At 48.6% G+C, this 15,668-nt stretch overlaps 1 protein-coding gene across 2 annotated transcripts in view; it reads left to right on the forward strand.

The window, feature by feature from the left end:
- KDM4A (lysine (K)-specific demethylase 4A) overlaps window positions 1-15,668 on the forward strand; it is a 37,171-nt gene that overhangs the window by 17,137 nt on the left and 4,366 nt on the right. For both annotated transcript variants that reach the window (XM_004678894.1, XM_012722446.1), the window contains exons 12-19: window positions 4,706-4,826; window positions 6,968-7,149; window positions 8,779-8,983; window positions 9,434-9,510; window positions 10,078-10,133; window positions 11,654-11,762; window positions 12,088-12,273; window positions 14,332-14,502. In XM_004678894.1, the coding sequence (XP_004678951.1) occupies window positions 4,706-4,826; window positions 6,968-7,149; window positions 8,779-8,983; window positions 9,434-9,510; window positions 10,078-10,133; window positions 11,654-11,762; window positions 12,088-12,273; window positions 14,332-14,502 (1,107 nt within the window). The remainder of the gene's footprint in view (window positions 1-4,705; window positions 4,827-6,967; window positions 7,150-8,778; window positions 8,984-9,433; window positions 9,511-10,077; window positions 10,134-11,653; window positions 11,763-12,087; window positions 12,274-14,331; window positions 14,503-15,668) is intronic.

A 15,668-nucleotide genomic window follows, 5' to 3' on the forward strand; every position in this document is an offset into this window, starting at 1 on the left:
CCTGCTCACCAAGTGATTTGCTCCGACTTCCCAGCTTATGGTTTTAGGGGTAGCAGGAGGGGGGCAGAGGTGGGGAGTCAGGTTGGGTGGGGAGTAGTAGAATCCTGGCAGGTCTCCTTGATTTCTCAATCTCTTATCTTCATCTTTAAAATTGATGGTATAAAAGTGTCACAGAAGATTTCTACAGATACGTGGATAGAATATCACGAGCCTCTGTGTGCATTGCGTGCCTGTATTAGTGACACTTGGCACTTGCTTTATTTTTCCCTTGACCACAGCAACAACCCTTCATCTGTGTTCAGATTCATCTACTGCGTTTGGGGTGTTCTCCTGTCTTTAATACCACACACCATCCTGTTTCCCCAGGTCCTCTTCTGGGTGGCTGTCCCGTTTGTGGCGGGAGCAGCTCTGTGTGCTGACCCACCGGGTCTCCTCCCCCTTCCCTCTGGTTGCTGCCTGCGTCCCTGACAGCTGGGTCCCTTTTTTACCCCCAGTTGCTGCATCTGAGCCCTTCTGTTTTCATGAAGCCTGGTGCCTCTCTTCACCCTGCTGACACCCTCGGCTCACACTGCCCTGCGCTGCCCTGATGCACTTGCAGCCACAGCCAGAGCCAGCCGTTAAAAGGCCTTACTGACACTAAATAGTGCATGTGCATTGTGTAGCCTGCATACTACTGCTGAGTTAACCTTGCAGAGTCAAGTTTCTTTTGTGGGAAGGGTGAAGGTACCCATCTCTTTCTCCCAAATGAGCAGCCTGTTAAAAGAAACAAGAGTCAGGCCTATGAACCTCGAAATGTTGCTTTGTTAACAGTTAAGTGATTAGAGGAAAATGACTTGTAAAGGGCTCTCTACCTGGGGACAGGCTGAGACCATGTCTGCCTACGGGGCGGAGCTTCCCCGCTCCCTTCCATGTGGTGTGGATGCAGAGCAGAATGTTCTCGGTGAGAGGCCGAAACTAGCTGAGTGCACCTCATTCACATCAGGCGATGGAGGTGATCCAGGATTCCTGTCAGGTGGGCATAAGCAGAGAAGGGGGCATTCTTCAGCATAGATCTCTGGTGGAAACCATGAGTGCCTCCCTCCCCCCGCCCCCATAGGATTGTCTCCTGTAGTGATGGTGTTATCTTCTCCATTGCCAGCCGGCCCTCCCCCACCACCTGCGGCATTGATGTCTATTGGTTTATTTATTTAACTTTTTTTATTGGTTTATTTATTTTTATTGAAGAACCAGTGGTCTACAACATCATATGTAATTTTGGGGTATAGGTTCATAGCTCTTGAGGTGTACGTCACACCCCTGAGTCTACCAGTGAAGGACCCATAATCCTCCATCATAGCGCATTGAACCCTGCCCCACGCTCCCTCTCTCCCATCTGCCACCCTCCCTCTTGTAGCTTCAGTTCTACAGTCAAGATTTCTAGGGTTTGTTTTGGTTTAGGTTTATTGTTCCTTTGTTTTATTTCTCTCTATTACATATATAGTGAAACAGCTGGTATTTGTTTTCTCCTTTAGGCTTGTTTTGCGCAGCATAATCCCCTCCAGTTCCATCCACGTTGCTGCAAATGGCAGGATTTTTGTTTTTAGTAGCTCAGTAATTCATTGGTTATACATACCATAGCTTATTAATCTGCTTGTCTTATTGGTGGGCACTTAGGTCATTTCAATGGCTTGGCTGTTGTAAGTAGTCTGCAATGACCATATAGCCCTTACAAATTACTGTTTTGCATTTTTTAAAATGGTTTTACTTAGGCCTATGAGAGCTGGGGAGTAGGCCAGAGGTGTGTGTGTGGGGGGGGGGTCGGGTGGGGGGGCATAAAAGGATTCCCCAGAGACAGAGTGGGGAGCAGCCCTACTGAAGTACATTGCCCAGGGAGCAGAGAGTGAGACAGAGGTTTGCGTCCCAGTGCTGAGACTTAACCCCTTGTGCCACCAGGGAGGTCCTGTTCTGCTTCTTTTGGGTGGATACCTAACAGTGGAATTGCTGGATCATAAGGTAGATGTGTTTTTGATAAGCTTGCTGTTTTTGATAGGGGCTGGACCACACACTTGAATCTTGGAACACTTCAGATTGACTAAAAATATCTTGACTGCTCTTCTTCTTTGCTTTGTTTATGGCATTGCTACTCTGGGCCTGGTCTGTGTCTTCAAGGAGTTTGTAGCCAAGAAGAGTAGACACATGTGAGAAAACAATTTAGTGCCTAGTGGTAAGTGTTGCAGCACGAGTGGTATAGAGCTAGCACTCAGCCTGGGACTGGGGCGAGGCGTTAGGGGAAAGTGCAGGGAAGGAGGCATTCAGCTGGCCTGAGTTAGCAGGAGCGTGCCAGGTTAGACAGAATGAAATCAGAACAGGAATCTTGGCATGCATTCTCAGGGGTGCTGGTGCTGTGCCGAGTGGAAACTGCTGGGGGCTTCTGCATTGGACTCGTGTGTCTCAGGCATATGGGTGTGGGGAGGTGTGAGAAGAGCGTTTATGAAGTTGGATCAAGTTGGGCTGCCTGCTCTATGGAGCAGTCTGATTTTAGAGGTGCAGGGAGCCTTGGAAGGTTGCCCATGTGTATTTGGAGAGACAAGATTTCCATAATTCATTTTTTAAAAATGCAAACAGATGCAGATGGGATGATTCAGTGAGCCCACAACTGCTCAACACCTAGGTCTAAGTTGGAGAGATCTTGCCACACTTGTTTCCTCTGTCCTGTTTCATTTGCTGAAATATTTTTTTATAATAGTTTATTTTTACATCATTTTATGCCTTTTTCATCTCAGTTGTAATCCCTGTGGACTTCCAGTTCACCATGTGCAGTCACCATAGTCCCATGCGCTGCCCCCCCCTGTTTTTGATCCCATTCCCAACTCTACCCATGTAAAATGTCTTTGGTGTATAGTTGTTCATTATTATTAATTTTTTTCCCCCTGGTACTTTATCATCTGACTATGAGTGAAACCATCTGGTATTTTTCTTTTTCTTTCTGCTTATTTCACTAACCATGATCCCTTCATTTGCTGAAATATTTTAAGGCAAATCCCAGACATCATGCTGTTTCTGACCAGCTTCAGTGTGTACGTCTAAAAAATGGGTCTTTTGTTCGATAATTGCTATGCCATTATTTATCAGAAATGCCGTAGTGTAATTTAATAGCTCGCCCATAATCAAATTTCCAGTTGTCTAAACAAGATTTATTTTACATAGGTTTGTTTAAGTTGGACTTAACCTAGTGTCACTTTTTATTTATTACATGTATCGTAATAATAGTGCCCCTGTCTTACCCCCACCATAAACTTATTCAAGAAACTGTTCAGAGTGCCCATTGTAGTCTTGCTTGTTTAAGAAGTACGAAGCTGAAATAGGGCTGTTCTGGTTGGAATGGAGGTGAGGCCTAGAGTCCACTGTACTGGCAGGTTTCAAGGGCGCCTTCTTTTGTTGTACTTTAGAAGAAAGACTGTCAGTGTAGTTCTCAGATCTGGTTAGAAATTTGATCATCTAAGTCTTCTTTCTTTATCATTAATAAAAGATTGCTGATCACTTCGCCCTCCGGCGTATTCCTCCACACTACTGTTGGCATCCCTCCCAGGGAAGCAGGGACCACATTCTGGAGGTCCTTTCCTCCCTACGTTCTTGCTTTCCTGGGCATGCCCTGGCGCTTGGGAGTCTCGCACACTTTTGTTGAATAAATGAGCAAATGGACACTGGGACTTAGGTTTGGAGGAGCAAACCTAAAGCTGTATGCCTCTCGGTGTGGGCTGCTCAGAATTTGCTTTTCCTTGACATTGTAAGTGTGGTCCTTCAGTTCTGACCTCCTGCGCACTGTAGGCCAAACCTGCGGGCCTCTTGGTGTCAGTTCTCTGAGGCGCCCAGCAGTGCTGCATTTCTGCAGCTCTGAGGCCCTGGCTTTTGTAAGAGTTGCAAAGTGGCTCTTGTCCAGGCCTCATTTCCTCGCTTAATGGGTTTTCCTAACCCCATGTCTCCTAATGCCAGTTTAACTAAATTTTGACTGTGTTGATTAGAAAGAAACTTTTATGTGGTATTACTGGTTCAATCTTGTATATCTTAAACCTGATTACATTTGCACTGATGTTATGTAAATGCAGTATTAAATCAACCTTTCCCTTTGCATATAGGCCAGAGTTTTAGATAAGCTCTGTGGTCTTGGCTGGTGTTCTTTCCCTGGCAGGAAGGAACACACAGTATCAGCTAGAGCGGAGGTCTTGACCATAGATCAGGAGAAGTTGGCCTGTTTTACTTTAATGGGTCAGTTACTCCTTGCCCTTCTAGTGTCTTCTAGTCTTTGAAATGTGGATGGTCCAGCTGCCTGGCACATTGTAACAGATGCTTCTCTCCTCTGGTCCAAGGAAAGGACAGCTGGGCTTCTCTGGCCCTGAGACTCAGCCTCAGGACAGTGAGCATAAGGGAAGGGGCCTGGCTCTCCTTTAGAGCCAGAGCAGGCTCACTTTTGGCACCTTGAGTTCGGGCTGCTGAGAAAAGTGAGACCCACACTGACTAGGCACAGGTTTTGCCCTAAATTTTTTACATGCTCTAGTTAAACTAGTTTGCTTTATACTGCCATTTTGACTTTATGTACGACAAGTGTTTTCTCTGTTTTCATATTCTTTGTGTGTCTACTCTTTGGTATTCATTGTAAGACTGACTTCTCCTGTGTCCCCAGGTTGGGGCAGACCAACTTGATTTTCTTTCCTTGTGGCTTTTCCAGGTTGCAGACGAATACATATTTTCCCTGGAGGAAAATAAGAAGTCCAAGGGCCGTCGCCAGCCCCTCAGCAAGCTCCCCCGCCACCACCCTCTCGTGTTGCAGGATTGTGTCAGCGATGATGGTACGTGCTGTCCTCTCTGCTTGGAGAGAGCAGCTTGCGCTCGGGACCTGCTCAGACACATGTAGCCCAACCCGGGACCGGTGGCCTGTGGCGTAGCTGTTTACCCGGATGCACAGAGGGCAAGGTTTCCCTTGATACCAACCTATGCTCAGATTTCATTATGTGTTTGAGTGTCTTAGAATAAGGGGTAGTTGCTTCCAGGTTCTTTCTTCACCCAAGGAGGTACAAGATTGATTTCTTAAGATAGCAAATTTTTCCTCTCTCCCCACTTCAAATGCTTTTTCAGTTCAGTTTCACTTACTCAAGTGAGATGTGAAGTGTACACAGCTCACTGTACACAGCTCACTGTACACAGCTCACGAAGTTTCATGTATGGAGACTCAAGTATGATTCCTGCAGTTTTCACTTAACATAGTGAATATGTCCCTTCCTCGTTCACTCAGAATTTGTGAGTGGAATGATTTCTGGCCACTTTTAGGTTTATGAATGGAACAGATGTCTGTGTGTTGATTTTTTTTCAGTTGTGACTGGGAGGCGGTCTGTTTCTTGGTTCCTGTTTTGGTTGCTCTTGTTCTGACTGGGAGACTGAAAAGTCTCGCTTGGGTTTTGGCTCCTGGCCATGCCTGATGGATGGATTTGTAGGGCTTGATTGTGATGGTTTACACTGACCTCACTGTGCTACCCTCCCCTGCAGGAGGTCACACGCACAGTAGCAGTGGCCACATCCCCCGAGATTAGACGTGGCTGTGAAGGCAGAGTGGAAAACTGTAGGCACTGAGTTTGAATTGTCGAAATGGGCACCTAGGCTGTTGCACAGCTATCCTGGAACTGCTCCGCAGAGATTGCAGAGATTTGGAAAGCATGTCGGTCCGGGAGGGAGCACGCAGATGGGTGGTGTGTTGCTGGGAGGGTGCTGCTGACCCACAGCTGGCTGCAGTGGTCCTGGAGAGACCTGTGCAGGCTTGGCGCAGGCCTGGGTTGCTTCAGTTCTCAGTGGGGAGGCCTTTCTTTGAGCGCGCCTGCCGCAGGCCATGGCGTCTGTGACTTCTCATACTGCCTTTGCGTGGGCAGGGTAGGGAGGGAGAATCTGGAGAGAGTTTGGGCATCGATTTATTTTGCTATTTGCTTTTACCTCTACCTGATATCACCCTCATTCACCAATACAAGCCTTAGAGTTTTGGGCTCCCTCAGCTCCTCGAGCTTGGGCCTCTGGAACTAGTGTGCTGTGCTCTTCTCTCTGATGCAGGGGGATGGGAAAGTGTACCTTTACCACCTCCATATTTGTGTCATCATTTCCCATTCGGCATGTGTTTTCCTGGGAATATGCACCCCGGGGATTTTTGTCACCTAGGCAGTGCTCACACTCAATGAATTACATGCTCGGCTGTCTAGATAACTTAAGCTATAATGTTGAATGTACCAGGGATCTGTAAAGGACCAAATAAGTAAATATTGAGACTTTTTAGGCTTATGTTTCTGTCACATACTCTTCTTTTTACCCCTCAACCATTTAAAAAACATAAGGGAGTTCTTAGTTGAGTGGCTGTATTTGGGCTTGGCCATTTGTACCAGCCTTGGTCTAGACCTGGCATTACATACCGTTCTTAGGGAGGGGGTTCATCATGGGCACATACTGCTCTAGTTTTCCTGAGGGTTGTCCTGTCCAAAAAGGCAGATACCCCCAACCTTTCCAGAGGGAGGCTTGAGAACTATGGGCCAAGGACCATAATATATAAACAATTTGTAAACATAATGTTTACAATTTGCCATTTCCCTGGTGTTTCTTTTTGCTTTCCTTTAGTACAGCCAAAGAGAAAACTCTAAGAACATTAGAACTCCCTAACCTTGGAGAAGCAGACACATGGTTCTGTTTCACTGTACTGCCATGGGTGGCAAGGAGTTGAATGCTGGTGGCTGTGAGGGAGAGGAACGTGGGCTGAACTCCACTCCAAGGAGGTGGAGTGGAGGGACACAGCGAGTCGGTCTGGTCAGAAAACAGTTGTAGTCAGGACTCCCCACAGCACCATTCAAGTGTTTAAGGAATCTCTCTGCCCTGATCACACCTGACTCCAAGAATCTGGCTGAGCTCGCCCATCTTCAGACAGGGCTGGCGCTGACACACACTCTGCATCCTTCTCTAGAGACATCTGAACAGCTGACCCCTGAGGAGGAGGCTGAGGAGACAGAGGCCTGGGCCAAACCCCTGAGCCAGCTGTGGCAGAATCGACCCCCGAACTTTGAGGCTGAAAAGGAATTCAATGAGACCATGGCCCAGCAGGCCCCTCACTGTGCTGTCTGTATGATCTTTCAGACTTACCATCAGGTAAGCACTTCCCGCTCCACCTCCTGGTTTAATTATGGGTGTATAGCTTGTCAGTGGTTGTCTTGGGAAAGGCTTGTTTCTTGCTGTTCCCTAAGAGTACTGGTCAAATTTCATCAGGCAGATAACCCAGCAACTCAGCTTTACACTCAGAAAGGCTTTGAGAAGAGCTCAGAGCCCAGCTTAGGCTCTTGGGGTTCCTTACTGTCCTTGGTACACACACTGTTTACCGAAGAGTCTGCTCATTTAAAGAAAATTTTTATTTTCATTTATGTATGCATGTAAGAACTGGGGTATAGGCTAGAGGTATGGGTTGGGGAGGTGAGAGGATTCACCAGACAGTGGGGATCAGATCAGGAGGACTGACTGAAGTACACTGCAGAGGAGAGCAGTGGGCGAGACAGGAGAGGTCTGCTGCCCCATGTGGGTCACCTCCCTGGCCAGGGATTGGACTCAGATGTAGTGGTGATAGCAATGAGACTTAACCCCTAGGCCACCAGGGAGTTCCACAATCTGCTCATTTGTTACCCTTATAGTCAGTGACTGTTTTTTCCAGGTGACTTGTAATCCTGATGAGTTTGGAGGACTGTGAATTTCTTTGCTACCATCTGAACTTTAGATGAAGCTCCTGATCTGATTATGTTACATCTACTATCTTTTCCTGTTGCCTCCATGGGTATTGGCAGTTGAGAGTGACTCAAGAGTCAGAGGAACAAAAGGCTGGAGCTTAGCTCTGCCCTCACACTCCTGGGCTCTGATGGTTGCGACATTTGGGGTCTCTGGGTTGATCTCTAGGAGACCAGGTCACACTCAGAGTAACAGGGTGGCATGTAGATAGTCTGTCCTCACCTCCCCACTCCAGTGCTGAGCTTGGCAGGACCCATGTTCATATTTCCAAAATACAAACTTCAGACCAGCACACTGGATTAGTAACTCACTGCTTGTTTTCCTTGACTAAAGGCAAAACCAGAGACCTCTTGTCTGCCGGTGTGGGCAGTAATGGGCTGTTTGCACTGTTAGCAGATCTACTTGGGGACGCGGCATAGGCTCTGGGCTGCCCTGTTCCTGGGTCTGTCTTTGGAACAGGGGTGATGGTGCCATCCAGCGGCAGAGCCAGTGGAGTTCGTAGTCGGGATATTTGCCAAGCCAAGTTGGTGGATAGTGTTCTTCCTTCAGGGGCCAGGTGGGGCTCCCGCTGTGTGACAGTGCTGTACCTCAGGTGACCTGCTGCATGGAGCCCAGAGGAAGTGGGGCCGCCCCATGGGGTGTATCTGCTCTGGGGGCTCTCCCAGGTGGGGCTGCCCTGCGCACAGCACATTACGCAGCCCACAGCAGCAGTCTCACAGCTAACATCTAGTGCATTTTATTACCACTCGGTTTGGGAAGATGGAAATCCCAGTTGCCTCTTACTTGCTCCCTTTTCTCAGTTGTCCCCCAGGGGCCTTTGTTTGATGCTGCTGTGAGAAATTGAATTTGAGTCATTAGAGGTAACTTCAATTAGCAGCTCTGGGATAATGGCTGTGCACCCGGGAGCCAGGAGCAATGCGCGTCAGCTTTGTGCTGCTGGAGCAGGTGGGAAGCTGAGAACACAGGCGCGTGCTCACTGAGGTGTGCCCTCGTCTCTCGCCTTAGGTGGAGTTTGGAGGCCTTAGTCAGAACTGTGGAAAGACTCCAGATTTAGCCCCTCAGCAGCAGAGGACCAAACCACTGATTCCAGAAATGTGCTTTACCTCAACTGGCTGCAGCACTGACATCAACCTTTCCACTCCATACCTTGAGGAGGATGGCACAAGCATTCTAGTTTCCTGCAAGAAGTGCAGTGTCCGAGTCCACGCCAGTGAGTGCCTCCTACCTTTGCCCTGTTTCCTGTCCTGGGGACAAGAGCCTTCCCGTTGCAGGTCCTCACTCCCATAGGCCGCCCACCAGCCTCCCAGCAGCTGCCTCAATCCCTGGGGCACACTGCGTATGAGCCCTTTTTGTGTACCGAGTCCGATTTCCATGTGACTCCTGGGTGCAGCCTCACACACACAGCTCTGTGCTGGCCTCTTGTTGCAAAATGCCAGGAGGGCATTAGTACCCACTGCTCACTGGATGATTGTATTAGTCTTTTTGGGGCATTATGGGCTTTGCTGTATGGCTGAGAGCTAGTGACCCTAGCACTGGATTTCAAGGTTTCCTATAAGATTTGGTTAATAGGTGTGGAAGGGAGTATATGGAAAAGCATTGCAAATGTTCATTCTCACTCTGGCTTCTGAGTTGCATTTGTTTATCTTGGTGTTTCTGTTAGGTTGTTATGGGGTGCCCCCTGCAAAGGCTTCTGAAAACTGGATGTGTTCTCGGTGTTCAGCCAATGCCTTGGAGGAGGTGAGTGTGTCCCCTTGTTACTCTCTTCCCGTGAGATTTGGAGTTTGCTCAGGGCCAGACTGTTGCTTGTGGATTCCATATCCCTGGCAGCCGCGCAGGGCTGGGTGCACAGTGAGGTCTGAGTGAGTGCTGTAGCGAAAATCCTGTGGTGGTGAGAGGGCTCGCGCTGGTGCTGGGTTCATGCCATTGTGGCAGGCTCTAGTAGGGGCCTCCAGTGGCTGAGCCACAGCTCCTCTTAAATAGCGTAACGCTGGGTGGGAGTATCAGAAAGGGCTCAGGTGGTTCGTTTGTAGTTTTCTCTTAAGCTCGCAAGGAGGCTGTCTGAATCCTGTGATGCCTCCAAGTTGTGCTGTGGCTATTAACAGTAACACTGAAGAGGATTAAGTCAAGCAGCCACTTGTGCACTTGACCCCCGAGAACTGTGCTCTGAGGGCAGTGCTGGCTACAGGAGCTGCACGTGCTAAGCCCACTGTTCTTTGGCTGCTTGCTTTTGTTGAGGCTAGAGTTGCCCAGAGAGTCATGGCGAGCAGACTGGTGGTGACCCCTTTCCTCCCTCTCACCTTGCAGGACTGCTGTCTATGCTCATTACGAGGAGGAGCTCTGCAGAGAGCAAATGATGACAGGTGAGTTTTTGAGCAGGCGTTGCAGACGCACTAAGCGGACAGTGGTTTGCTCATGACTGATGAGGAATTGGGAAACACAAATTTTGGAGTTGGAAGTAGCATCTCCAAGACTGAATTTTAAAAGTGAGATATAAGGGACCCAAGCAGTTCCAGCTTCCTACCTCAGGCTGAGCTGTAAGACAGAAGTCCTTCTGAGGACTTGCATGATTCCGAAGATGCAGGACTGGGCTGAAAGTGAGGCAGTGTAACAAGGGGACCTTGTTACCCCTGGGGCTGATGCAGAGCTGGCCACAGGCTGTCCACAGCTCCTTGGTTCAGACCTGCCCCTTGGTATGCTGCGAGTTTCCTCCAGTAGGACAGTCGGGTCTTGAGTGCTCATACGAGCCTGCCCACTGATGAAGTCCATGGACCTTTTGGGCATCTTAGTCCATGGGTGGACTTCTCAGCTGACAGGTGGCTCATTTTCACTGAGCTTAGTGTTTGTGTGGTCTGGGACTTACTTGTTCTGAGGTAACAAGGAAAGGTGGAGAAGGTTTTTTCCCCAGAAAGAGCTGGCCATCCAGGGGCTAGTACACAGTGTGGTGGGTCAACCCAGTGGTGACTCTCCTTCCTCTAGAATCCTGTGGGGAGGTGGAGCACACACACACCACCCAGCCCGTGACTCACGATCCCCTTCCGTTGTTCCATGCCTATGACTTGCTCCTTCTACTCCTTTGAAGGCATTGCTGTCATTGCTTGAGGTCATTGTGCCCCTCACATTGCTAGTGAGCAATGTTAAAGTTCTCTTAGTTGGGAGGAAATAGCTCTGAGCCTCCCACCTTCACTGAACATCCTCATTCTGCCCGCTAGGGCCCCTCCAAAGAAATCTGCTCCCGCCCCACCCAGAGCCCGGGCAGTGCTGAGGGCCGCTTCCATGTTGCCCCACGTGGCTGTTCTGGGCTTCACTGGCTTGGTGTTAAGCTCATAGGTGGGTTTACATCAATTTCCCAAAATGTCCAGAATTTACCAGTATGTATTGACTAAACATGGGGTTTGGGCCAGACCGTGGGGAATGAGTCTTGTGAGGACCAAGAGGGCAGTCTTTCAGCCCGGGTAGGTTCGGGCAGGCTCCGGAGGGGAGTGCTGCAATTACCGGCGGGTTGGGGCACAGTTGGTATATTTTGAGGAGGCCCCCAGGTCCCTTTGCAAGAGAGGTGTGTCTATAGAGTTTTCTACTTAATTCTCAGTCCCGGAACCTGCCACACTCCATTTGATGTGGCTCTGTTCTTCTGAAACAGATTGTGAGTTAGTGGTAGAAGAAGCGTGACCCTGTGCTCGCCGGGGCAGTGTGGCAGACACCATTTCCACATAATCAGCGTGGAGGTACCTCTGGCTCTTGCCTCAGCGGGCCCTGAGAATTTGCTGGTTGAGTTGGTGTCATGTGGGGTAAGGGAGGAGCAGTACTGCCAGACCCGTGCTAGGTGAGTGGACCTCGGGGCCTTGGAGCCAGAGGTGACTGAAGGAGTCTTGTCTTTTGGCAGGTGGGTCCATGTTGCCTGTGCTGTGGCAATTCTGGAAGCAAGGTTTGTCAACATTGCAGAAAGAAGTCCAGTGGATGTGAGCAAAATTCCCCTGCCTCGCTTCAAACTGGTAAGAAGGGAGAGGCTCATCTCTGTAGCTGCCCTGTTGCCAAGTCTCTGGGTGAGGACTGTCACTCTTCTGAGGGCATCTTCTGCCCCGTCTGGTGCCCATTCTTTAGCCTTGGGCTTTGGTCAGGGTTTGTGACTCTCACCTTGTAGTTAAGGCTACTTAAATAATGAAGACACCTACAACTACAAGCAGACCGGAAGAGTGTGCGTGCCTTCGTATTTTGCAAAGGGGGTTGATGCGTGCTTTTTGGCTCGAGGATTTGGGTGCAGGGATGAGAGAGGAGCCTGTGCTGACACCGGCCTCATGGCTTGCTCCTGTGTTGTAGAAATGCGTCTTCTGTAAGAAGCGGAGGAAAAGAGCTGCCGGCTGCTGTGTGCAGTGCTCCCATGGCCGCTGTCCGACCGCCTTCCATGTCAGCTGCGCTCAGGCTGCCGGTGTGATGATGCAGCCGGACGACTGGCCTTTTGTTGTCTTCATTACCTGCTTTCGGCACAAGATTCCAAATTTGGAGGTGAGGAGGGGGGAGTGTTTTGGAATTCTCTTGACAATTTCCAGGGCTGTTTTTTCTGCAGGCTGTCCATTTACTGTACCAACGTGCTTCCTTACGCACGTCTTGTGGGGTGTGCCCAAGGAGGGGGCTGAGTGATCGCTGCCTCGTCCATCTCTGCTTCCTGCCTTGTCATTCTTAATCCGGTGGGACCAAACTGCTGGTGGCAGGTCCTTTTCAGTACTCTCTACATGTTTGCATCTTCCAGGATGGACTGAGATGGCTGGCTGGCTGTGCCTGTTACTTTTCATGGTGTTAGGGAAGCTGTATATATTTTGGGGACTCCTGGGAAGAACTCCCAAAAGTGAACTTTAAACCATCATATACTGGACACTTTTGCATTCCTCTGTAAACAGGATGACTCAGAGAATGATGTGTGTAATTTGAGCTAGGGGGTTATGACAGGGCTTGGGTGGAGGTGGCATTTGAACGAGCATTTAACAGAAAGTAGAAGTTGTGAACAAGAGGGCATTCAAGCCTTTGGGAACAGAATGAGCAAGTCTCAAATTGGATCTATGAGGCTGGTTCTGGGAATGCTGCAGGAGGATACAAGAGGGCGGCTGTTGAAGATTGCAGATGGAAAAATGGCCTGTCCCAGGCAGCAGTTGGCCTGGCTTCCTCTAGAGGACAACTTTTGAATATTCTGACTATGAACTAAATTTTTAATAGTAACGGGTGGTGATTTCAAGCATTCAAGGAATACAGTTTGAACAGGGAGACCTGTTAATCTAGGAAAGGAGTCAGGTGTGAATGGGGTGTTCATCCAATGTGTGCTACATGCCAGAGACATGCCAGTTTTAATGCTGGGATATACCCATGAACAAGAGGACAGTCCCTGCCCTTCAATTAATTGAAAGGTATAGGAGACAAGTAAATAATACAGTGTAGTGGGGGAGAAGTGCAGTGAATTAAAGGAAAGGAGCATTAGGGGAATGGAAGAGTGCCAGGACCTTGCAGTGGGGACACATGTGGCATGCACGTTCAGAGAACAGCCAGGCCAGTATGGCTAGTGTGTAGCTTGGGCAGTTGTGGGAGGTGTGGTGGAATCCCTAGCCATCAGATATTCTGTCATCCTTTTTTTTTTTTTAAAGATACTATTTTTATTTATCTATACATACATGAACTGGGATGTTGTGTAGCTTGGGCAGTTGTGGGAGGTGTGGTGGAATCCCTAGCCATCAGGTATTCTGTCATCCTTTTTTTTTTTTTAAAGATACTATTTTTATTTATCTATACATACATGAACTGGGATGTTGGTCAGAACTGGGGGTATGGGGAGATAGGTGAGATGATGCACCAGAGACAGAGTGGGGAACAGAACAGGCGGATCTACTGAAATACACTGCTGAGGGGAGCAGCAAATGAGACAGGAGAGGTCTGCTGTGCCATGTGGGTCAGCTTCATGGCCGGGGGTCAAACTCGTGCTGCAGTGGCTGGCTGTAGCTTGATAGCGCTGAGACTTTTAACTCCCATGCCACCAGGGAGCCTGTCATGCCTCAAGGATAGGTTCAAAATGGGAAGGGTGACAGGAAGGCACTGGAGGTGGCAGGGCCCCTTGCAATAAGTATGCAGCTGAGGACAGCCAGGAAACCTCAGTCTTTGTGCCAGAGGGCAGAGTCAGGGCAGAGATCTTTGTAGAGCTTTGTCAGGGCCATTGGGCTCGATCACCCATTGAGTATGTTGATGTGTGTCTGAGTGGTGTGTGCTGTTCAGCTCATTTCCTGACAGCTGCAGTGAAGTCACTCTGTCCTGGCAGTTCAGGGCAAAGGCACATGGAATAAGGGCCCACTGTGGAACCTGGGGAGGAGCCACCTTCATGGAGGCAAGAGTGACACTCACTTATTCCAGTGTGTTAGCTGGGTCCGTATATCCAGAAAGACTTGTTTCAGTTCCCGTCTCTTCCCTTTGTACCTTTCCATTCCGGTGTTCATTTTTCCCTGGTAGAGGAAACAATTTTCCTTGGTCCCCATTCGCTGGGCCTGTCAGCGTGGGAGTAACCCAAGGCTTTTTTCTTTCTCTCAGCGTGCCAAAGGAGCTTTGCAGAGCATCACTGCGGGCCAGAAGGTCATTAGCAAGCACAAGAATGGGCGCTTCTACCAGTGTGAGGTGGTTACGCTCACCACTGAGACCTTCTATGAAGTCAACTTTGATGATGGCTCTTTCAGCGACAATCTCTATCCTGAGGACATAGTGGTAATGTCTGCAAGTGGCTTTGTGGGCAGCTTGGGGCAGGGGATATCTTTGTCTGACTGGCTCATTAACTGTGGTTCTGCCTGCCTTTTCTAGCCAGACCTATGTCCCATCAGTCAGGTCCTAAGTAGAAAGAAGCATTTGTTATCTGGCTTTCTCATAGTAAACAAAACCGCTGTTTTTTGTTACTACTGTAAACAAAACGAAGCCTTCTCTTGGGGCTTGAAGGCATGTGTGTTTTCTGTAGTTACTTGATGAAACTTGGTTGTATTTCAGTCAAAACTCTCCTTGCAGGCATTTAGTGCAGTGGCTTGAGCTCCGGTGTCTGGCCAGTATGCCTGTACTGGCCTCACTGCTCAGTAGCTGCGTGCGTGGGGAGAATTCTCTGGCCTGCTACCATGCCATTTTAGTGCACGCATAGAAGATGATTTGTTTTCATGACAGTCGAAGACTTTGGGGTTCAGTAGAGACTGCTTGTAGGTACCCTGTTTGGCTTGCTTATGTTACCAACACCTAAGACCCTGGAGGCCCTCCCTGGACCCAATTCTAGGTTTCCTGGCTCAGCTCTCAGAACTTAGTTCAGGTTTCCTCTGTCCCCACCCCGCCTTTTCACATGGCCAAGGAAAGCACCACGGCGGTGGGATGAAGCTTTTTCTTCCTTTAACTTTCTTCAAGTATTTCCCACATTACACTCCATTAGCAACTCAGTTGCTGAAAGCATAGTGATTAGTTACAGAATGTACATCATTGTAAAGATGCTATTAATATTTGCGGCACTGGAATAGTTAGGATTTATTTAATTCTCGTCAGCACCTTGCTAAGTGGCTTACATTAAGTATTTCTGACTCTTGAGAAGTAGGTGTCTTTGTCATCTCAGGACTCTACTAAAAGTTACTGAGGCGTCTGAAGAACTTCAGTGTTTGTGGATTCTTTCTATCGATATTTACTCTAATATTACTCTTGGAAACTAAAGCTGAGATGAATTGATTTAAAATAATCCATGTTTTAGGAACAGTAACTTCATTTAAAAAGATTAGTGAGAAGAATGGCATTTTTCAAGTCTCTTTAATGTCATGTCTCCAGTTAGTCTGTTTTGATGTGTTGTTTTGGGGAAAGTATATGAAGAAAATTCAGCCTTACACAGGTCTGTACTTGGAAAGGTGAGGAGT

Source organism: Condylura cristata, unplaced genomic scaffold (genome assembly GCF_000260355.1).
Source record: "Condylura cristata isolate star-nosed mole 26May11 unplaced genomic scaffold, ConCri1.0 scaffold00008, whole genome shotgun sequence".
Lineage (NCBI taxonomy): Eukaryota > Metazoa > Chordata > Mammalia > Eulipotyphla > Talpidae > Condylura > Condylura cristata.